The sequence below is a fragment of the Elaeis guineensis genome, chromosome 1, assembly GCF_000442705.2.
Source record: "Elaeis guineensis isolate ETL-2024a chromosome 1, EG11, whole genome shotgun sequence".
Taxonomy (NCBI): Eukaryota; Viridiplantae; Streptophyta; class Magnoliopsida; order Arecales; family Arecaceae; genus Elaeis; species Elaeis guineensis.
This window is the reverse complement of record NC_025993.2, coordinates 117,067,394-117,092,563: the sequence shown is the minus strand read 5'-3', so window position 1 is coordinate 117,092,563 and position 25,170 is coordinate 117,067,394. Positions and strand designations below refer to the sequence as shown.

At 35.4% G+C, this 25,170-nt stretch overlaps 1 protein-coding gene across 3 annotated transcripts in view; it reads right to left on the bottom strand.

The window, feature by feature from the left end:
• Positions 1-25,170, bottom strand: part of LOC105038782 (uncharacterized) — a 46,515-nt gene that overhangs the window by 9,254 nt on the left and 12,091 nt on the right. For all 3 annotated transcript variants that reach the window (XM_073260953.1, XM_073260955.1, XM_073260952.1), the window contains 12 exons: positions 24,635-24,695; positions 24,456-24,523; positions 15,236-15,287; positions 11,234-11,298; positions 11,079-11,145; positions 10,941-11,001; positions 10,726-10,781; positions 10,539-10,619; positions 10,333-10,444; positions 9,511-9,599; positions 9,352-9,408; positions 7,684-7,807 (listed from right to left, as the gene is read on the bottom strand). In XM_073260953.1, coding sequence (XP_073117054.1) covers positions 7,684-7,807; positions 9,352-9,408; positions 9,511-9,599; positions 10,333-10,444; positions 10,539-10,619; positions 10,726-10,781; positions 10,941-11,001; positions 11,079-11,145; positions 11,234-11,298; positions 15,236-15,287; positions 24,456-24,523; positions 24,635-24,695 — 893 coding nt within the window. The remainder of the gene's footprint in view (positions 1-7,683; positions 7,808-9,351; positions 9,409-9,510; positions 9,600-10,332; positions 10,445-10,538; positions 10,620-10,725; positions 10,782-10,940; positions 11,002-11,078; positions 11,146-11,233; positions 11,299-15,235; positions 15,288-24,455; positions 24,524-24,634; positions 24,696-25,170) is intronic.

Sequence of the window (25,170 nt, the reverse complement as noted above, 5' to 3'; positions counted from 1 at the left end):
TGCTGATTGGGCTGGTTGTCCAGATACACGGAGGTCCACTTCGGGATATTGCATATTTTTTGGACCTAATCTTATCTCGTGGTCAGCTAAGAAGCAGCCTTGGTGCAAATTCTAAGGCAAGCGAAGTATCAATCTATGGCCTACACACTAGCCGAGACAGTTTGGATCCATCGTCTACTTCGTGATCTTGGTGTCTTCTTATGACACCATTCGCATCTATTGTGATAATCTTAGCACAACATACCTTGCTGCAAATTCTATTTTACATGCTCATATGAAGCACATTGAACTTGATTATCACTACTTGCGGGAGAAAGTTCAATCGGATGATTTGAATATGGTCCATATCTCTTCTGACAAACAACTTGCTAACATCTTCACCAAACCATTGTCCACTTCTCCATTTTCGATTTTGCGCACCAATCTTTGCCTCCATGCAAGGATGCTCAGCTTGCAGGCAGATATTAGGATATATTTAGTATTGCATATTTCTTTCCATATATAGTGGAGGTTTTTATGGTATTATTGCTGTATTATTATTGGCCTATGTTGCCATATATGAACATCCTGTACTCTATATATATTGGTCAATGAAACCCTAGATGGCAAGCCTTTTTGCCCCTCTTTCAGGTAACTTAAACATAACTGGATTGACAAAAAGTTTAGCTTAGAACAATGAAACTAAATTTTTAGCAGGATCTCCATGTTCTTTGTTGTTGCTGTTGTTGTTGTGTGGATATATGTGTTAGAGATAGAAATGCTCAGCTAATGCCCAATAATGTAACCAAAGAAAAAGATGATTACAAAGAGTCCAAAATATCATGTGTCTACATCATCTAGATGAGTATGTAGAGGCAAAGTGTATTAGATACATCTCAGAAAAGGAAAACAGAACTTTGGCTGCATGGGGCCTACAAATGAAACAACATGAAAGCTCATGCCTGCATAAAATAATTATAACATCATTTCATATTAACCAGTTGATTAGGCTTGCAAATCATGAAATGATGCAAGTTTGCTAGGCAGCAGGACTTGCAAGAATCATGCTGTTTACTGAATACATAAATTTAGAAGAAATTCTCATTTGGTTGGTAACAGGATTTTCGGTCAAATACAATGATTGTGTCAATGACTCCAGCAGCCCCTACGCTAAAAACAGTCACAGAGGAGAGGAAATTATCTTTTTAAATGACACAAGACCATCCTTTCCTGGTGACCATATAAGATGCTCAATAATATCTGGATGTAGAAATGTTTCTGCTTTCCACAGTGACATATAGGTATCCACAAGTCATCCTGCATCTTTATTCTGCCATGTTCGATGTGAGAAGTTAACCACCCTCCAGTCTTTCTCAAAATCTTAACCATACCAAAATAAACCTGTCTAATACTTCGCCATGTTCCTTCAAACAAGCTTACATTGCTTGGCCTTAATGTCATGATTAACATTAGCATTAGGAGATAATACAGGATATGTCGGAATCGTAGATGTACAAGATGATAAGACATGATTCAACATTTTTCGTTGAATTTTGGTATTTTTCCATGGCTTTTAATGATTTGCTGAGTGGTTTCTTTTGAGACTGCTATGTGTTTTTACCAGGCCCCTGAACCTAGTAAAGCTTCAAAACTAGGATTTTCTTATTTAATCAGAACCTCATATATTAGTTCTCTTCAACCTACTTGGTTGTGCGTGGGCTGCAGTCTAAAAGTACACATACAAGTGAATAACTACCCAACAGCCTGGTTAGGCCATGAGCCAAACTCACGCATGTAAGGTCTGGATAGAGGTTGAGCTGGCTACCATTGTTCCATTCATTTACTCTTTTTTATTAAACTTGAATTCCCTCTTACCTCCCGTGTCCTATAGGAGAAATGATTTCTCTTGTATGGATCTCTCATGTATGGTTTTTCTTATTTGTTGGGAGTGGGCTTCTGCCTCCTATCCCTTGAATCTTATGTGAGAGATCTCCCAGTCACTTATTGAGACCCCAGAACCCCACGAGACAGAAAGTAACCAGAAATTAAAACAAAGACTGCCAAATTCTGAAAACTTTCTTCTCTCTGTTAACATCTTATTCCTTGTGCAACAAAATGATGAGAGAAGTGAGAGTATTTTATTCCTTGTTCAACATAATATTTTGAGTGAAGTGAGTGTACTTTAATCCTTTTTCAACATTTTACTCCGTGCAACAAAATGAACAGAATTTTGATGGAACAGCTTTATTATTTATAATGTTGTTTTACTGGTGTGCATGTGTGTTTGTATAGTGTAAGCATGTCAAAGCAATATACTGAACCTCAAATTGATGTACCCCAAGGGAAAAAAAAAACCCCTCAAAATTGACGATTCTTAGAAATCAAAGCAGCAACTGGATCCAAACTTAGACTTCTTAAGAAACAAACTGACCAACTAAAATGAATTAAAGTCCAGCAATCACACTAAATTATCTTACCTCAATATGAGCATACCATGTCGAAGAGCATAGTTTATCAGAAAGCTACTTAGAAGGAAGTCCAGACTAGCGAAGGCAAAGTAGAGTATAATTTTGTCATGTGGAAAAAGATGGATCCATTGCATCAGAATCACTTTCCTAAGCCAGTAAACTTACTAAAGAGTAAATAAAGCACTCTAGAAAATTTGACATGCAGAGTGAAGGCAAGGAGTATAAAGCATAGCAGGTGGAAAAAGGTCATGGGCAGAAGGTAATAACTTCAACAAAATATCCTGACTCACGGTGAAGATGCCATCTAGCTAACATTGGTTTAACCAAAAAGATAAATCTAGAAATTAAACTACTAAATACAGTTAAGGACTCCTTAATAATTTGGAGGAAGTTACATAAGAAGAAAGCAAATGGCAAGAAGCACAGTTGTGCAAGCTAAAAGAGAGCTTATACAAGCTGAATCAGGTTGTACATAATGGTGAAAAAAAAAGTGGCCTCTCATGATGAATCTTAGGCATAAAGGAATGATGATGCTCATTGTGTGTTTACTGTTAGTTTATAGATGTTTCTTTCATCATTTTCTTACTTTATATTCAGGGCTTGTTAGACTTAGAACTCAGTGCACTAAATTTTTGTCAAGTACGAGCTAGTCTCGACATGCAACATGCCAGGCCTAACCAGTTGGAGCCTAGTGTGCCAAAACATTTTATCAAAAATACGATAGTCTCACACATGATGTAAAGCGTATGGAACTAGTTGCAACTTTGCAAAGAATTTTCGTTAAATAAGTAGTCGTTGCATATGACACACCAGCTTCTGTGACTGGTTTAAGAGTTCCCAAAATAATATGAATTTGCTAATGAAAATATCCATAGAGAGAATTTTATAGAGTATGAATTGGACAAGGAAAACAATTTTCCAAAATCAGTTGAAACTCACCATCAAATTTGTGGTCAAATATATGAATTAGTCTCAACAATGGGCGTGCCAAGACTAGTTGCTTTTCTTGTAAGCATGGTTTGCTGTGCCGCCCCATACAACCCAATATGGGACATACCATACCGCATCAGGAGGAAACCAGTATGAAACCCCAGTTTCAAGTTGGTACAAGCCCCGTGCTGCTCATATAGAGACATACCGCCCCAACTGAGGCACACCGACTCATACCCAGGTGCGTACCAATCCGTACCAAAGTGTACCGATCTGAACTAAGGTGTACCAAGATAACAATTGAGAACAATGGTTTCGGAGCTATTTCTACATAGGATGTATATCATACCGTACCAAACCGGCAAGGTACCGATATGGTACCTGATACTGAGATAGCGGACCTTATTTGTCAGTTCCAGCTGTTGTCCAGTAGAAACTTGGAGTAGGATGAACTTAGAAATCCTCTTGCAAATAAGAAGCTGGTTTTGTTCATGGTATGAACCATAAGGTGCTCCATCTTCATCTAGGCTTGTTTTTCCAGCTATTACTGTTATCTTTATTTTTTTTCTTTTTAGTAGTACTGTTATCTTAATTTTTAGCACTGTCTTCTTCATTAAAGCTCGAAAGCTGCAAAATAACCAATTACAAAATTTGGTTTGTGCTTATACATTATGAACCAAACACATGAATCAACATTACTTGAGGTGTGGACATGATGCTCGACTGTGTACCATTAGATAAGTCTTTTAATTCTTTTGTTAAACAGTGACCCATGGCTTCTTTTCTTCAAAGATTTATTAGAAATTTTGTTTCCAGATAGATGTGGTCCAAACTCCATGACAGATCATGAAATTTGTTTGGATAACCCTCGGAGGAGATGCTTGAACATCATATACAAAAAACTTATTTGTTGGTCCTTGTTTTATAGCTTTGAAATGTGCAGCTCCTATGTCACGCTCATAAATGTTTCATGGGATCATGGGAATGTATATTTTCTTCTCAATAATGCTCATAATTTTATAAGTATTTTTTGTGCTAGATGTATATAATTCTTTTCAATAATGCTCATAATTTTATAAGTAGTTTTTGCACTAGATTTATATAAAGATCAGTTTCGTAATATGTGGATCAAACATATAATAAATAATTTTGTATACTTTCTTGTGGTAGATCCTACTCCCTCTCCCTATTTGGTACACCCCAGTACGGTACGATACCTACCCATACCATACCATACTAGCCAACAACCGATACGAGCCCCAATACCAGTTCGGTAGACCTTACTTTATAGGAAAACATTTCAATATTAGAATTCATATTTCTATTTGCATTTTTGCAAAAAAAAAATAAAACTCATGATAGAACTAAGAGATTCGGGAGAAGAATAATTTCAAGCAAATTTTGAGGGTTTACCTATATTATTTAGGTATTTCACTTGTATGGCTTGTCGCGATATTCATCCTCAAAGGGGAAAGTTGATATATCAGGACTAAGTCCTTAGAGAGAAATTGACTCTTTAATATTATTATCATCCCATTGAAATATTCCATTGCACTTTAATCCTTGCATTGATCATCATGATTAGACGACTTCTTTTTTTTTTTTTTTTTTTTTAAGCAATATCCAGGATTTGAACCCTAGACCTCCTCCAAGGGCAAGCCCATAGGGGAGAGGTGCCAACCAATTGAGCTAATGATTGTTGGTGATTACACCTTTCATTTTTTGATTCTGTTGCTTGTAAGATATTTGGCTCTAATACCACAAGCATCAGGTGAAAACAAGTGAAATCTTTCAGAGGAAGAAAATATTATGATAGAGCAAGATAAGAAGGAAGAAAGTTAAGAAGAAAGTAGCAAATCTAGAATCAACCACAAATACATCATTCTTAAATATCAAAACAATCTGTGTTTCTTAATAGATAGAACTGTAACCCTAAAGAATATTTGGTTCATAGATTTAATCATAGAGCTACAATGTCCAAAAAAACCGGAACTCAGTTTTTCATCTTGCACTAATTGTAATTTGGCAAAGGACCAAGAAACAACAATGGCAAATTAACCAATAAGTCCATTATCAACAAATATGATATCTATGTGAAACTTATGTCTTCTAGAAGCATGCTATGTTCTTCTAGATTTCAGCAGGTTTGGAATATCTAATCTGTTAAACCTCTAGATCCGTGCTGCATAAGACTAATAGAAACTTATAGACAATTCAGGGGGTGATATGGAGGATTTAGGTGCTGCTAATACAGGTGTATTGGCCAGTATCAACAAACCTTCCTTGATGTGCCAGAACAAAAATATTCGAAAAGGACTAAAGAGCCTTTTTAATATTTGATTAAAAATAACTTAATAGACCCTCCCCCTACCCGGTGTTAAGTGTTAATACCAGCCCAACAAAGACTTTATCCATACCCTAAAGATAAAACTAGAGGAATAGCACATGGATTCTTTAATAATAGAATTTACAGATATAAATAATATAAACTATTTATTCTTACATAATTCATCTATAACATGAAAGATAGTTTACTAAACTGTTGCTCTTGTAGAATGATGTGCCAAATTTATAAGTTGGCGGCATGCCAGATTCCTACATGTACAAAGAGGAAAGTAATGCCGTACTGCTAATACTTTATACAAAAGAGGAAATCTCTCTACTATAGCTTTCTACTGTAGGAAATCTAGAGACGAGGATGCTGAAATGTATGTGAGATGGCACCAATATGATTTAAATTGGAAGACAAACTTAAGAAGCTGAATAGCAAAAATAAGACGATGAAGATTTAGATAGTCAATTGACATATTTTAGCTTGAATTTGGGTCAAAGAATTTTTGAGAACAATGGCGGCTAAAAGAAGTATGAATTTATGAGGTAAAAAGATTTAAATAAGACTAAATGGTTATGATTATGAGGTATAGCCATAACCATGTAGTTGGCAACTGCGGATCCATAAAGCCAACCTCAAATAGTTGGGAAAAGGCTAGATCAAGGTTCACTGAACTGCTATCAGTTGATAACCGGTTCGGCTCGGTATGGGTCCATACCATACTATTCCCGAGCGTACCAATATAAGGGAGAGCCGGTGAGGAAAGGGGAGGGGGAGAAAGAGAGAGAGGAAAAGAGACAGTCGGAGGGAGGGAGGGAGAGGTAAGAAGAGGGAGAGAGAGGGAGAGGGAGTGAGAGAGATAGAGGCCGAGAGAGAGAGGGCTTTCGAGCCCTCGGCATTGTAGGTGGGATGGAACCCTAGGCAATAGGGTTATGGCCAAGCGAGAGAGGTGGAGGGGGGACGATGCTTACAGTGATGCTTGGGGAAAGGATAAGCATTGAGTCTCAAGAGGGCATGCTCAAAACAATCACAAGGCCCCGAGGGGGGGATCTTGAAACATCGCAGACCAAAGGGAGCGGGGGAGGCTTTTTAACGAGCCAGAGAGGTGGTCAAATCAAAACTAAGCCAAACAAGGGGTGGTAATTGATCCAAGGTTAATCAAACTAAGCCGAGTGATGGGGGGAGGGGTTTAACCAAGCCTACAAGGCGAACCATTCCAGTTTTCCATCAATTCAATTTGGTACATTCGAAACCGAATGGTTCAAGGCGGTACGGCAAACCTTGGCTAGATGGTGATGGTCATAGAAAGATTAAAATAAGACTCTATATAGTGAAGGTTGACCATATATAAAATCCAAGGAGAGAACAATAATATGAAGCCAATTTGTAAGATACTTATTAGATATGCTATGGTTCAAGATTTAAAGTCTTAATACCAATACATTTCTGGTAGTACGGACTAGTGCGATATGGTTAATATGACATGAGGCATTTTGGTTATGCCACAATAACAGTTAGATATAACACCAGAGGGTGTGAAGATTGGTGTAGTATGGTTAATATGACACCAAGCCTATTAGTTCTCCCACAATTAAAGTTAGATATAACACTAGGCATTGTACTAGTACTGGTAAATTAACATTCAGTCTAGAATGGCTGCTATAGACTGGTACAGTGCTTCAATCTATGTATGGCTGGTTGAACGCAATAGGAGTGAATTTGTGGATCATATTATTACATATTATGAGCAAACCATGGACAAGAATGAGAACTTGGTCTATTAGTAACTAAATGAAAAAGAACAATATAACTAGCCACTAGCTAAAAGTTACTACTAGATCACAAGGATAAAAGAAGAAATCAAATAAAAAACATCTGCAGAAAAATCATGAAATTTGGGTGAAAAAATAATTGCTAAAACATAGATACTGCTTAGTGTGATAATTTTCAAATGAAAAAGGTTGTGGTACGTACAGCATCGAAGTAAAGATGAAACAAAAGAACTAGCAGAGGAGTCAAACATCAATCTCTGAAATAACAAACTTATAACTGGCCCTGCCAGCACACAAATTGTGCATGTGATTGGCAAAATAATCACCTGTAATGGAAAGCCAAAATTATATAATAATCATCATTTGTGGCTCTCTCTTTACCAAATAAATTCAATCACTAACATGTAGCAGACTAGAAGGGCTTCCAAAATCAGGAAAAAATGCAGGAAAGAAAGCATTAGCTTAGAAGCAATGCATGGACTAATAATATCCAAATCATACACCATATGTGATTTATAATAAAATAAAATTATGAAATGTGGATATTTGGGATAGGATGGATCTTCCTGGCTAACAAATACCTCTCTATGTTTTACGACACCACTGCAGTTGCCTGCTTGGCCTTCACCAGAAATTCGTCATCAATTTTAGAAAGTTGATAAGCAGTCACGGGGCTTTCTCAATCCTTCCATTTTTGATGGGAAAAAAGATTTGGTGATGATTATAATGATGATGTTATTGTTTTGTAATATCACAAAAGATTAACGCTTTCACTTAGAGCCTTGCGAGTTGCAAAATTGACAACTTTGCAGGACCAGGATGATTACATTAGGCAACATAATGTTAACCCCAATCAATAAACTGGATGCCGACAACTTGTTCATAAAAAAGGCATGGAAGAATTAGAGATTTAAAACATTGACAGATAAACAGATCGATGTAAATTACAAAAATAATATCTTGGTCTCTTCATTGATAAATTATTGAATTTAATACCTAATATTTCTGATATCCCCTTACAGATTCCATAAATAATAACCATATGAAAAATTTATTCCTAATGTTTATGGAATTATAAGTTGAACACAAATTCCAGATTTTGATTAAAAAAGGTTCTTTGGGGCTGTCTGAAACTTCTATGGGAGAGATAGTCCTATACTTTGAAATGCATAATTTGTATAAAGCAGAGGATTAATCTGATAATAAACTGCAATGGAAATTAAACTGCAAAGAAATTAAATCAGGATGGAATGGAGCCTTCTGACAGGCCTCCATCCAAACAATATGCTTTAATCAATTGCAAAGGGATTAATCACTGCAACTTGGGGATAATGAACGGATCCATCTTTGAGACCCACAATAACGAGCATAATAAATCTTTTTAAACTTATCATATCTTGTTTGGATGAAGTGCAGGGAGGTGTTTGGAATTACATTTGAAGTCATGCAAGCTTGATCACTATTAGCTGTATGAAGAAATACAGATTACTCCATTCTTATCTTATGTAGCCTTGGCAATTACAATCTGCACCCAGTTCACATTGTCCATACAATTCCCAAGGTAAATCATGAAATAATAATGATTTCATTAGATAGCTAAGATCAAAAATATGGAGATGAAATATGATGCTATGGCATTTAATGGCTGATCACTTTCTAAATTACACTTTAAGGCATGAACAGAAATTTGTACATGTCATATGTACAGTTTTCTCCAAAAAAAAAAAATTACATGTAAAGGAGCATTAATGTTAAAAGTGCTACCACATGGATAAGCAGTTCTATTATTACTTTACAGGGAAGAACTCTGAAACTACTAGTAGCTTTAAATCACCGAAGATGTACTATGCAACGAAAGCTACTAACTCACCATGCACAGTAGAATTGCTTTTTGCAGATTCTCCTTTAGACTTGCCAATGAGGAATGCTGCACCAATTTTTTGTTTAATTAAAAAACAAAAAAAGAAGAACAGAATGCTACATGTAAAATTTCAATTTATCTATGGAGAAGGCCTTTGATTTTGTTCACCTTTGTAAGCCTTGAAAAAGTAGGCAGAAGAGGTAGAATTAGTGCACTAGATAATATGCCTAGTGGAGCCATTGTCAGGAGATGTGCATCTAGCAATAAAAAAAGATCAAATATGCTTTGAGTTAAAACTAAATATTGCAACTTACCATAAATTAACAAAAACAGAGAATATCATGCATTAAGTAAACAACAAGATAAGTCAACAAGTGCATTAACTCTGTGAAGTTAATGGAGAAGGAAACTACTTCACAATTGTTTTAGAGATTTTGCTCGAAAAGACAATTTATGTATATCTACCATTTGTATAATGTGTTTCTGTGTGTGTTAGATAGGAGTGGCTACAATATCTTACACAGCCATCCCTGTTTATGTTACTCCAAATACTTTTCCGTTGAATTGTTATTATGCATTACAATCAGGATTGGCATCCCAACACCTTAGCAACAACATTCATAAATCTACTTTTGCTAATTTCCATCCACAAAGTAAAGCAATCAGCACCCAGATCAAGGATTTAAAATAACTACAGGACTTGAGCATCTTCTACATCTGGGGCCTCAAGGCTGATGTTTCATGTGGGAACATCTTCTATCAACAAAATAAAGTTCAATCCAAACAGCTCACGTGCTTGATCAATGACTGGACAAATGAAACTTCCAGAAGAGCAACACAGAATATATAAATCATATATATAGAAATCAAAAATAATCAATATAAAAAATTTTCATGCAGGAAAATAGTTCTGAAAATTGATTGAAAATAGGGATTGCTTCAATTTTGAATTTCCAAATGATACTCTGGAAGATAACAAAAATAACTTACAGGAAAGACCTGCAGCAGCACCAGGGATAAATGATGAAAAATAAAGATCTGTAAGAGATGTTATCTGGACCAATCCTGAACTAAGTGTTGCAGGAAGCATTAAGGCGAATAACTGTTAAAAAAAAAAAAGGGAGAAACAGTGGTAGAAATGATCCACATATAATATCTTCCTAACAAGGCTTTACTTGGGTGATTCAGTTAGATACCTTATGAACATCCTTGTCATTGAAAAAGTCCTTCCAAGAAATAAATTTAGTTTCAGATTCTGAATTTTTATGGATCATGACCTAAGAATACCAAAACACAACAGAGAACTGTGGTTAGCACCACCCTCAATTGCAATTGCTTCTGTACCCACAGAAATTCATGTGACAGAATACAACAGTTCCAAACCTGCATAATCCACTGCATAAGGGATCCTACTGAAGCTCCAGAAGATATAAACACTCCTGAACAAACATTCATTATTCATACAGATAAGCAGACTACTTCTTTGCTACAAAGAGAAACTCCATAATCTGGCAATGATTATGAAGGGAAGAGTAAAGAATTCGAAAAAAGGTCCTATAGAGATAACAAAGCAGGAACAGGGTGGATTTTATATATACCTAATAATGGAGAATTCATACTTGAAGAACTCAGCCCCTTCATTAAGATATATACAACACACTGGAGTGGTAAAGAAAGAACAAAATCAGAGGCTACACTTGCACAAAAATGGTGAACGGCTCATTATGATGACTTACTGATGAAATTACAGCAATGCTTGTTATAGAAGGGCTCAACGCCAGATAAGTATTTTCTCTTTCTGCACTGTAGGCAATACTTAGGTTGGTTAGAGAACTCCACAAATGCAGGATACCAGAATGCTGACAAATGCAGAGAACTTTACCATACTCACGTTAGACAACCAAAGCCAACTGCCACCGAACCAGAAACAAGAATGCAAGGAATCATCAGCTTCAGCTAAGTACCACATATGTTAGCATCAGAATGGAATCCAACAAGGTAATATTAAGCACTAACACAACAAGCAATCCCCAAGGTACCTTCGTGAATACTCAGTGAATGAAGACAGAAGAATGAGAACAAATGTTCGGAAGAGAGAGTTCATAATTCTTAGAGAAGTCAATTATGTCAGAAGTTTCATGTTCAGAAGCTTATAGATATTAAAAGCATGCACAGTAACATAACTATGCCAACATGATTGCATGTCATCAATAACGTATTATTTACTTATTTTAGTAAGAAGTCAGATAATATCTCAGCATACTGTTGTATCTTGGTAATTCCTTCAGTTATCGAACGCATTGCACCATGAAAGGTGGAAGATTACTGGAAGCTGTGAGCGGAATAAAATGATTAGCACCAATTAAATTCTTTTTAGCATGAAGATTAAAATTTAAAATCTCAATAAAAGAAATATCCAAAATATTACAAGATTAAAACGTCAAAGGCTTATCACATTTGATGTGAAGTTCCTATCCTTGAGTCCTTCTTCTATAAGTGAAGCATAATTCTAATCAGCTGAGTTTCCTAGTCCATACCAACAATTGATATATAAGTATAAGATATGCATGACATCATCACATGCACATTTGATAGGATGACAACTAAAGCCAATTCAATTAAAACTAGCAAAAGTTTCGGCTGAGAAAGCAGGCATATTATCATCAAAAGATGAATTGCGAAAGAGCAAAGTTCTTCCTTCACATAATGACAAGGGAATACTAACAAAAAAGACAGATAAAAAGATAAAATGAGCATTCCACTAAAGAAGAAACCAGGAAGTGTCATATTTTACACAAAAGCCATATGATGCGAGGAATTGACACAAAAAGGCTAATGAATATCAGAATTTAGAAACCACAGGAAAGTATGCTAACATGCTTCTATGAATACCAATCTCATAGAAAAGCTATGGAGCCTCTTAATTATTCAATATAATAGATTACTTGACATACTTTGAGACCAATAATTCTACTGCTTTTCCAACCCAAGTAACTGAGCATGAGAGTGTCAGATTATTTGGACAACTATGACAAGAATAATATGATGAGATCTATTTCAGTTTTCTATGAGCACAAATTTTGAAGCATAGTCTAAACCTACTTTACAGTATAAAATTGATAAAGTCCAAAAGTTATAGACTTTAATACTTCTTAACCTCAGGTTCCTCTTACATGCTAATGGGGAAACAGTTCACATCAATCAAGAATTTCAACTTCCATCCACATCTACAAGATCAAATATAAAACCTTTCATTGAGAACGTTTGGAAAAACAAAAGTTGCATCAAGGAAGAGCTCTTAGCAAGGACGACCACATGCCAAACATGCAAATGAAAAACATACTCAAACCCCAAAAGGGTAACTGCTAAGGAGATAAGGTTTAATGGAAGAATGATCCTTTAGTGAATGATGCATCGCACTAACACATTACAAACAGAAAGAAAAAGGAGTTGCTTTCGTGTCAGAATATTGATGTCTGAAGACAACAAAAAATGGCGTGCAACTGTCATGCGTTTTCTGCTTTTCTTCAGAATAAATTGTATATGCTTGTCTTTTTAGATTTTGTTATTCATGTTTCATTAGGAGATCAATATGTATTTGTACATATTCAGACTTAGTTAATGCTTTATTTGTTAACTTACTAGTAGCTGATGCTTTGTGAATTTATACAACTGGTAAAGCTATGGCAACCAACAAAATTTTGCAAACAAAATAATCTTCTTGAACTATTCCTTGTGCAGATTCCATGAAGTTTGTGAATTGGTCACTTGGACTCTCACATTCATCTTGAAAATCTGTGTTGCATACATTGCCATAAGTCGAATGTGCATCAGAATATGAAGTATTAATCAAATTCTTCGGTTGTATATTTTAGAGATTGATGGCAAGCTGGCTTTTCTAACAATAGGTCTGATCCATCATAAAAACATTGGAAGCAGGCTTTTATTGTTTCTAGAAATTGATTTTGTAAATATTAAGATATTTGTGCAAAATGTCATGTGTCTTGAATCCTTGAGTTAAAGGAGTTTGGATGAGGAACATATATGCTGAAACATCTATGCAAATAATGTCTTTTAATATTTTATCCTTAAAAATATTTAAAATAATCAAGTAATATTATCTTTTATCTTTTTCCCCTGCATCCTCATACCTTCTATCATTCTTCCTTAAAATATTATGTTAGCAATAATGGTTTCAAACAGGATAGAATAACTAGGGCAGCCTGGGCACAGGGGGAGGGCAGAGGCTGGAAAAAGGTATATTTTCAAAGAAAAGGTAGCAAGACATCATTATTTGTGCAAGACATGGTCTCAACTCCTTACTGATAGTGGGAGCTGAGATTTTGCTAATGGGCAGTTGAAAGTTCTAATGTGCTCATGTGTGCAGCCAATGACAGTGATTAGTAGGCTTATTTCCTGCAAAGAGGCCATAGCAAACTAGTTTGATTCCTGAGATTGTTCAGAAAGAATATATGAGGTCATATCGATCAAGATGCTAACTTAATATGGAGTTTGGTTGGTAAGGGACTGCTAGCATAAATAATAGTCCGAACAGAGTATTTGTTGTGTTAAGGCAAACTTCATTGAAGTGTTAATTCATCATTAAGGCAAAAGACTTAACTGCATATACTTTTCAGCACTAACCATGCACAGGTATAAAGTGATTCATCTCTGTTAAATTATTGGATATCTTGCCATTGCACTGGCAGCAGGTAAGATTTTGCATCAAACCTGTGAATATACTTTAAAATTTATGTCTAGACTGTGTCAATAAATTTCAATTCTGTGATATCTGCATATTTTGTATGGTTGGGAGTTTCTATGTTTCCTAGTTGTCCTAGTTGTATGATTGCATATTCGTTTGTATGAACCATAATGAACATAGCTTTACTTAATTAAGTCAATATTTAAATTTGGTATTTCATGGCATATTTATGTAATCTTTACCATAATTTTTGTACTCTCGCCCTGCCACAAAAAAAAAAAAAAGAAAAAGATTATTATATTTCACTTGGATTTACATCCAAACGCTATGCATTCTGTCCTCTTAGTTTACAATATCCTATGCTTCAATCGACCAAATAACAAATAACAAAATTCATTTGTATGATATCATATTCCGTTGACACTTGACACCTTATCCATTCCGAATATCTAATTAGAATTACCTATTCAACACATCTAATAGGAGCATCCAAACAGCCCCTATAGGACGGGAGAAGAATAGTAGGTTGGGCAGGCTGCTAGGAAATTAGGATTGGGTTGGATGGGTTGGCTGGAAATTGGATTGGATAATAATTGCATATTATGAATATCATATACAATATATATTGTTTGAGATAGATCATGATCGAATTAGACTTCCCTGATCTGAGTCTGACACGATTTTTACATCAGATAATCGGGTTGAGTAATTGTCAAACATTTGGGTCGAAAAAACAATGAAAACTTGTGGTAATCAGGTTGCCTTCATGTCAAAACCTAACCCATTGACAGGCCTAGAGTGAGGTGATCTCCTCAATTATATACTTATGCAATTTTATCTGTAGATATAGACAAATCAGAAATTCATGGAATTAAAATCTATATAAGCATTAAAGTAGATAGAATTAAGATAAGGAGGCAAAATAAAATTGTCAGGTCAATTTCACACAAATCTGAGAAAACAAAGGGTATTGGAAGACATTTTATGTGACAATGAAGATTTTTCTCAAATTAAACATGCATCCCTATGTGAATGTGGCATGGGATATAGTTTCAATGGAAACTTCAAGTGTGTGTACTTTTACAGATTTGGTACAGACCATACATTTCCATGTTTCAGATGGTCCCCATGACAATTTTTGAGAGTTAAAGTTGAAGTACAACAATTCAAAGGCTTATGGGAGCTTACCTGATTCACAGCCATTTCTCTAATGAGTTTACCCTCTGCCAACACCTGTAAACTGGAAGTTGCATAATTAGCATTAAAATATCTTATGCTAGTTATGCTGGCTATGAAATCTATAGTGATCCAAAGCAGTGCAACCAAAGACAAGACAAAGTCATCAAATTCAAAAGCAAAACAACAAGAGTTAACCTAACAATATAGCAAAAAGATTACAGCAGGAAGAAAAGAAACTCAGGAAAAGACATCTTAACCATAATCTTCATCGATAACCATATTAATGCTATGTCTTCATTATCTTGCAAACACAAAAACAATTGGTCCTATTCATATGACATCAGCTTTCAGTTTACATAAGATGTGCACAGTATTTGATAAGCAAGTTCAAACAGAATAAATTATTAATAATGATTGTGTACATTGATCCTTATTTTACCGCCCAAGTAAGCTAGTCAAGGTCATCAGTAATTTTCATAAACCAAGATGCCCCAAAATATATTACTGGTGACCAGCTTCTGGAAGCATCTTCATGCATAACCTTTTTTGTTCCAAGTGGGAAGTTCCGTCCTTCCATCCTAATTCCATGAATTGACCTCGCAATAAATAAAAACTGGGCAACACAACTAATATTATCACAAATTATGGCCATTAAGATCCCAAGATGTTATGTACTAAGGATGGAATTATGTAAATAATTGCAAGCACCTACTCATAGGATAGTATGTCTAATCATGTCTCAATCGTAATAGCCCATTCATGCAAAATTTCTTTCTTGGATGAGGTAGTTTAGTAATTCCATTGTCATTATAATAACAGCCATTAGTACCACAAATTACTTACACACTACTCGATGAAATGCTTAATCAGGAAAAAAAACAATTGTCTCAATATATTGGAGGCTTATTAATATATATTAATGAAATAGGGAGATCATTTCAAGCACCTATTCTATCCTATTCCTAATATGAGTAAACCACAAAGATGGGCAACCTGTTGAACATCCTACTTCCTCTGAAAGCCTTAGCCCTGCAGTATACTCTATCATTTGTACTATGGTCAGTATTACCTTTGGCACTAAGCATCTAGAACCAAAGAATAGGGATCTTGTCTGACAATATGTTCAAGTAAGGAGCTTTATAGTATTTTTCATATGAAGTGAACTACTAGCATGTACCAATGCAAAGCCTTTTCGATGGTTTAGAGAAATAAGAATTCATATGCATATTGTTTATATAAATTCAAACTCTCCCTGACCATGAGTCCTAATAAACTTTCGGGTGTATTCATTTAGAAAAGCACAAAACATGGACTTCTTCCCAGATTAAGAATCAAAATTCAAGACATTCTTAAGAACTTGAAGAATTAATATCAATCCAAAAACAATAATGCCAATTTTATAGTTCTTTTTTTGAGAGAATTATTACCTTTAATGGCATACATGCCCATGGAATCCAAGATAATCAAACACCATTTTTCAATTTGGACAATTAACACCTTTAATGGCATACATTGCCATAGTGTCCATGTAAGATAACAAAACACCATTCTCTGACTTGGAGAAACAATAGAGCAATATCATGAGCTGCAACAACATACTTAGATAAGATATTGCAAAGTATTACGTGCAAGGTTCGTCATCTCGGCACCGAATCCTATACCGATAAAATCCTATTGTAATGTCGCTATGTGGTTTGGTACAGCACGATAGTGCCGGTACTCTCCGAGACAGCATGCCGGTACAGGATCGGTATGGTATGATATGCCCCATACCAGACGCTACAAGATGGTACGGCATTCCATGATTATATGTCAAGTGAGTAGCGCACAGAATCCCACTAAGGCTCGGTGTAATGAAAGTCCTCCTCTCTCTCTCTCTTGCTCGTCTCTCTTGCTAGGTTTAGAGTTTCATTGCCGCAAACAACAATGATAACGGACTGGTACATGTCCCTCTCTCACTATCTCTCTCTTTTGTCGTCATCGTTCTCTTCATTCTCTCTCTCTCTCTCTCACCTCGCTCTCCTCTCTCTCTCTTGCCCTATCCGTGTGAGGAAGCCCTCTATTCTTGCTTTCTAGCTTGCCTCTCTTCCACCCTCCTCTCTCTCTCCCTCCCATGGTTTTGGTACAGCTCAGGTCAATAGGGTACATACAAGTACCATAACAAACCGGTCATAGGCCGATATGATACCTGATACAGTTTTGGCAAATCTTCATCATAAGAGATGTAGATCTGCCCTCAAAAATTGATATATAGTAATTTTAGGATCTGAATGCACGATTTGTAACCACGACTTCTTTCCAAAAACTGAGAATGTAGGACTACTATAGAAAATTTCATCAAACAGCAAGAAAACAATGTCCTAGAAGAGAATATCTAAACTAAAGGTTCTTAGTCTTCATATCAAATTGTATACAGGTAGGAGACTAGTCTGGGACAATACCAGTACCAGTATCGTACCAATCAATACCATTATGCTAAAACATATATTTTTATATTTTTCTAAGGCTTTAGGCTTTTATTTAGTTTTGATGAAAAAATAGGGTTTTGTGAGTTCATTTTTATGTTTAAACATAATAAACTTTAATTTTTATGTTACATGCCTAAAGAATGATGTGACTATATTAAAAGAAAAAAAGCGACCATGCACGAGGCTCCCACCATCGCAAGGTCTAGAGAAGGTTAGATATACACAGCCTTACCCTCATGTGTGGAAAGACTATTTTCATATTTCAAACCCATGACCTCCAAGTCATAAGAGAGCAACCTTATCGTTGCACCAAGACTCAACCCCTACATGACTATACAATACATGTTCGATGAACTATTTATAGCATCGAAAATGTAAAAAGCTCATATTAAAAAATTGGAAGATTACATGCATATGTTCAATTCTAAGTCGAGTGTCAATGTACCTCATGCATGTTGGATCATGTTCATAATCGGGCCTTGAGACATGGCTCGATCTTGGTACTATGCACATCCAGGATCTTGGTAACTTGTTTGTACCGCATGGCCATACTAGCACTACTACTCTAAAAAATCTAAAAAAGGACTAAGGTCTGATCCATGGTCTGCCTAAGGCTAGGAGGATGATACCCACTTGAACATAAAGACACAAAGGTCATACATCCATTGCGTCCACACCTTTGGGGGCATTTTATACAACTTGTAACATCAAGATATCCACCAGCTAGGTGTTACTTCACGACGGCAACTCCACCCTCCATGAAGGAACACAACCTACACCTCCAATGATGATGACCACTTACCATCTTGCTAGATTACTATTCATATCCTATTCCTTACTCTTCATGCTTTTCAGTTCCATTCTTGATCACTTAATCCTACAATTTCTAAAGCCACTCATCAACCCTAGAAAAAGGTAGCATCAATTATCACTATATAAGAACCCAACCCATTGATTACTTAACTTTTTAACTTTCTTCTTCGCATGCATTTTAAAGCAAACATCAAAAAAAAAAAGAAATCTGAACCTCACATGTTGGGCACGTGAGGCAGAAGACTCAGACTCCCAATGGGAGTCTGCCCCCTCTCCCACGTTCAGCTAGGAGAAGGATTCTAGGGCTCGTCGGAGCCCAAGCTTCAATCTATAAAAGGAGCATCTTCTTCCCCCTAGGTAGCTCACTCCCAATCCTCGATCAATCCCTGGCGAAATCCATGGGATTTCCTTGGATTTCCATCAAGTATTTCCAAGAGCCACCGCCATTTTCGTCGAGAAAGAGGACCAAATACCTCGCCGGAGATAAGGTATAGCCTCTGAACCTCTTTCCCCTTCTTCTTAGTTTCTTTGATGCCCCCACCGACTGGGTGGTCATCGGATTCCATGAACATAGCCTTCCCTTGTTTCTTTCTTCATTGCTTCCATCGGACCAGCCACCATCGCCAGTCATACTCTAATATCGAGGGCCGGAGCTAAACTCCGCCAAAGCTGCCGGGGTCTGCTATCGTCGGGAGGTCGCCACTATGGAAGTTGAGCAACCCAAGTTGTCTTCAACTATTTTTCATGAGAAAAAAATGAAGAAAATGGGAAAAAGAAAGAGGAGAAAAAGAAAAAAAAAAAAAAAAAAAAGACAACAAAAGTAAAGGAAAAAAGAAGAAAAAAAAGGAGAGAGTTTCTCTCTCTTCCCTCTCTCCTCTCTCCACTTTCTCTCTCTACAAGTTTCTCTCTAGTTTCTCTCTCTGCAATTTACTCTCCCTTCATGGATTTCTCTCTAAAAATTCTATAGACTAATGGAGGGTCCAGATGTCTGGGTAAACCCAAATCAATTGATTGGACCCTAGTGTGGGGTCCCGGCTTGGTATTATAGGCAATCATCTACTTGTTGGTCTTTACGCGAGTTTTCGTTGGCTATTCCCAAGCTCACCATCAATAATCCTTAACTTGTTACCCTTGTTTTAATCGGACCATTGTTTATTGATCTGTAGAATTGACTATGCCATTCTGATTGATTAGGATCACTAGATGCCGCTACCACTAGATGCCGCCACCCAACTAGTATCATCCTCCTTGTGTCAATCTTGTTCCATGATAAGTATCAATTTTTATGTGGAGATGCAATTAATTTGATGAGAAGATGTTGGACAAGAGGATTTGAGCTTCGATCTCTAAATTAAGATAAATCTTTAAATCTTTATTATTAATTAGTTATATATTAGATATGGTTGAGAAATTTGGGATTAAAAGTAATTCGGATATTAGAGCTTTAAAAATAAAAATTTAATGATAATTTATTTTTCCTATGCTAATCATTGATCCAGGATGTATTGGAATTATATCGTTGAGTCTTGAGTGAACATGCGAGCTGTGGATTGGTAAATCCTGTTCAGAGTTTATTGTCAATAGAGGTAACAATTCCTGAATATTGATCATCTATTTAGATAAAAATTATTTTGTGCATCAGTAATCTTAATTTATATGGATTTTGACAGTTACATGCTATATACTTATTTATTAAGTATATGTATAATTTTGTATAAAATTATATATGAAATATCACTGATTCTGACTTGAATGAATTTTGGTATTCATGTGCATTGAGTTTTGCAAAAGAATATAAACTTGAATTACAATACTTAATAAACATGTAATTGAATAGTGTGACTGAATGTGGGGTTGTGGTACTCTGGATTAGCTACTTTATTGGTGCCCTATCATGGACTTAAAATATAGCCGTAGTAGTTCAAAGTCGAGCACTTGTGATCCTTTAGATTAGCCACTTTATTAATAACCCACCACGGACTTGAAACATGGTTATGGTAGTTAAGAGTTAAGCACCTGTGGTTCTTTGAACTAGCTACTTTCTTGGTGTCCTGCCATGAGCTTGAAACATGGTTGTGATAGTCTACAAAACTAGCCACTTTATTACTCTATCACGAATGGCTGTGGTAGTCCATAAAACTAGCCACTTTTGTTGCTCCACCATGGGAACATGATCGTGGTACTTCAGAGCCATGCAACTTAATACTATCGGATCCGATGTATGTTGGTTTGAGAAAATTATATGACGTGACTCATTGCATAAAAAGATGTATTTGCTATGCACATTTTATGATCGTGGTATCTTATGGTATGAAATTTATATGAATAACATCCATTGTTAGTTTCTCATTTATTATTATCATATTGGTATTGGTGTATGAAAATTCTTACTGGACTGTAAAGCTCACAACTATCTCCTTCTCTTTCTTTTTCAGAGTTACGAGATGCACGTACTGCGCTATGATTAGGATCACAGTTGAATAGATCGAATAGATAGACCATCACCAATATCAATCGGATGCTTGCTTTTTGTAAATTGAACAAGTTTTATTGTTTATTAGTATAGAATATTTTGTTATGAATTGAGATCATTAGTGTAAATGAAAATTTGAGGCTGCAATGGATTTTAAAGCTTTACATGATCTCTAGGACATCGCTCTAGGGTTCATGTGGCCGTGTCGCATGGCTAACCCATGTGCTGGTTTCATGGTGTAACACACTATGCACTTGCGAATTATCCATGATTTTCATAGATTAATTTTTTTTTTTTATTTTAGAATTACTCAAAAAGTTTAGAAAATTTTTAAACATTCCTAAAAAATGCTAGGTACCTCAAAAATTATTTTTGAACTATATTATATAATTCTAAATTTTTTATTACATCACATTTTTAATACTAAATTTACAAAAGAATATGTTTGAATTGCATAACTATCAGAAAAATATGATACATGCCCAAAAAAACATGTCTACGCTATCTTTGCATTCTAATGAAATTTTATGAATTTTTGAACTAATAACAATTTTCTATTTTTTATTAAAAATAACATTTAATTTAAATAAAATTTCAAAATTAAATTTAAAGTATGGCTAATGTAGCCTCTAACACAAATAATATACATTTTTCATCCCATATTAACCACTAATATCCTAACTAATCTAGGAATTACTTTAGAATTGGGTTTTTTTAAAAGAATCAATTAATATGCTAAAAATTAATTAAATTGTTGTCAAGAAAGAATGCATAAAGCATGCTAGATCCTGCGCATGATACAAGCTTTTCGAATCTAACATCAACTTTATTTTTTTCATTAATTTTATCTAAAAATATATTATCAATAAACATAAATAACAAAAAAAATCAAAAATATTATATCATTGCATAGATCTAAAATCTGTCATATTATGAAGCCAAAATGCAAAATTTTGGCATGGTTTCAAAATAGAGGAAAAAAAGGACGTCGAGCCCTTCCCCACAATTATTAAGGCCCAAACTAGTACAAGGCCCTTATTGGGCCAAACTACTCGAAGCCAACCAATTCTAGGAGGTTCACCCTGGTAAGGACCGGTTCACACTGGTTTGGGCCAAATGTCGAACGAGACCACAAATGTCCCTATTCATAGTTCCTTGCATGTTGGTAGGATACAATACCGACCAAACCACACAGATCCGTACAAAATTATGTATCATGGTTAAACCTGAGACTAGAACTAAACTAAAGTTTTTGAAAAAGATGACAAACAAAGGAGAAAGAAGAAACAAAAGCAATTCATTAGTATTCAATAAAGACCGGCAAGACTCTGAACAACAGGACTCTTCCATTATTTAAATAAAGCAATGAACAACCTTAAGTAGCACAGTTTATGCTTCCAGCGGTTCTGTAGGACCTATGATAGTGTTGGTAATTTACTAGTATTCAACCTTTCAATATATGCAAAATAGAAATGTTTGACATCAAGAGTGACATTATGTATTTATCAAGTGAAAAAGAATATCAACTTTGTATAAAAGACAGAACATCCAAATAAATACTATCTTTTAATATCTTTTATTGGATGACATTAAAACATCAATCTAAAAATAGCTTAGTTGAAATAAATTCATCAAGACCCCTGTATCTCTCTTTTCCTCTTGCAAAATCAGACACTCAGACACTCTTTTAATCCAACTCTTGCATTTGCAACAATGCAGCATTGTGTTTCTCTATTTCTTTTTTACAGTTTCCTTGCCTCCTATCTTGTGTCCCTTTTTCTATTCTATTTTTCAGCACCGAAAAGATCACCCATCAGCCTCTTGACCACAGCTAGAGAAGGAGATGCTTCTTAAGTGCTTCCATACTAAAAAATGTTTTTAAAGAATCTGCTTCCCTGAACACACACTAGCACCCAATTCTGGCAATTAAGATCGGTGCATGAATGTCCTACACAAAATGCCCATATATGTACATTTGTCAAGAAACCAAAGTGGCATCTGCTAACCCTTGATGTGATGCATTTCATGCTTTCATTTATGTATCTAGGATCAAATAGCATCATATAGCAAGAATTGGCTGAATGAGAAATTCTCTCTATTTATAGATGAAGTAAAATTTTCTAAGAAAACCTGCATGAATTTTGTGAGGAACTGAGGATATGAAAAGGCTTCCTTTAAATGGAGACTGAACATTTATATGAAATTTAAAAGCAAAGCAGGATAATGTCTCTCATTATTTAAAGTAAAGAAGGTTAAAAAAAATCTAAGTCCCTAATAAATGGGATAAAACTGTTTGGTTAAGATATCATGAACAATTAAAATGAGCCAAATAGTTATTTTGGCAGTTACACTGCAGAAAATTGCTGCCAACAATCCTTGTAGGCATTAGAAACAGACAATGTCAATGGGTAAACATAGCCAAATAAGAGACTGGAAAGCTAAGTTTTCATAACTTCAATTTCTTTCACTACTGATACTCCAAATAGTTATTCCTTAATATAACCTTTTGAGTAAGATTTGTTTAGGCTAACCTAACATAGATGGCATTAATGTATGAAGCGTTGAAATGATATGTTTGCCCAACTTTCGTATTAAAATGTCTAAACCAGTTTGACAACAAAAGGTAATGAATATATGCAGTTTTTTCCCGTAAGACAGAAATTAGACTACAAAAAAAAAAAATAGATAAAAGATTAACTATAGTTCCAAGATCCTAATTCTCACCAATAAAACTTAACAAAAACCTGAAAAAATTGGGTTTTCCTTTATCATAGTTACAAATAACATTGAAACAATCTAGGACCTCATTCAAAAAGACTAGTCAAAAAGTATTATTTGAGTTCCTTGTCCTTGTATTAAGTACCCGAGATCTTTCCACCGCAAAACTAATGTAGCACAAACACACACCTGCACCTCACCCTGTTTAAGCTCTAGCATCCATTAGGCTAAGGGTCTAAATCTAATCAATCCAATCACAAACACCATGACCAGCCTGTGGTCAGCCCCAGAAAAGGCCTATGCTAGAATCTCCCAAGCCTACATGGGCCACGGGTTGGGCTTGCTTTGACACCATTGGTAATGATCCAGGACATCACCCCAAAAGGCAAGCCAAAATATTATCTAGGTTCCTTGGCCCTTTATAAGTACCAAGGATCTCCACAACATATATAGGATTAAATACACACCCGCATGGGTTCTTACCAACATAGGGTAATGTACTCAATGTAATATTTTAAGGAAAGGAAATATCACACCAAGGTTATGATTTATGAGTTTTACCGAAGCTATTATTAAAGCTCTAATAAGAAAAATTAAAGTAAGAGTGAATATTTGAGTGATAAAAGAAAACCTTCGATATTGAAATCCAACTAGAAATTTCCAAATTATAAGTTAGCCTCTATTTTTGGGCATGATTGTCAAATATTTAAAGAAATCAACTAATAATAGACTGTACTTGCACAAATAACGTTCTTACCCTGGTGCAGTAAGAAAAATGATTCCATCAGCATAAAAGTATGTCAAAGCAGAAAAGGCACCTCCAATCTGCTTGAAAGCATCACCAAATAGTTTAGACCTAAATAAGGCAATGCAAGATAAAGTAATGAAGTGAATAGAAAAGGTGAAAAATTGTTGATAAAGATGGGACAACCATACCAGAAACATTATGTTAAGCATCTTTCTAGTTAGCTGCCTCCTACTTTCCTTCGAAAGCTTACTGGAAAGGAAAAGTTTACCAATAGAATGGAGAAATTGGGAATCAATCATAATCCAGTTAACCATCAATAAAATTCAATTATAGAAGTTTAATTAAAAAGAAAAAATACAAGTAATCCTACAACCCTAATCAACAAGATTGAGCATGATTTCATCTATGTGCCGATCAAGCATAATAAATAAGGTATTTTTACATAATCCCACATATTCCAATTTTCTCTTCAAGATGCCCAGTTGGATAGAATAATTTCATAGGTATGTAAGTGATACCTATATAAAATCGCATCGATGAGCAAATAATATGCATAAAAATGCAAATAGAGATACTTGTATAGAAAAAGATATTGATTGGCACAGTCAATATGGCAGGGTACAATGTCAGTGCCACACTGGCACATGAGACTACCATTAAAGCTACATGACGTAGGGCTAGTGCATGCCAAGCACCACGAGTTGAAGCACATAATGGTACATAC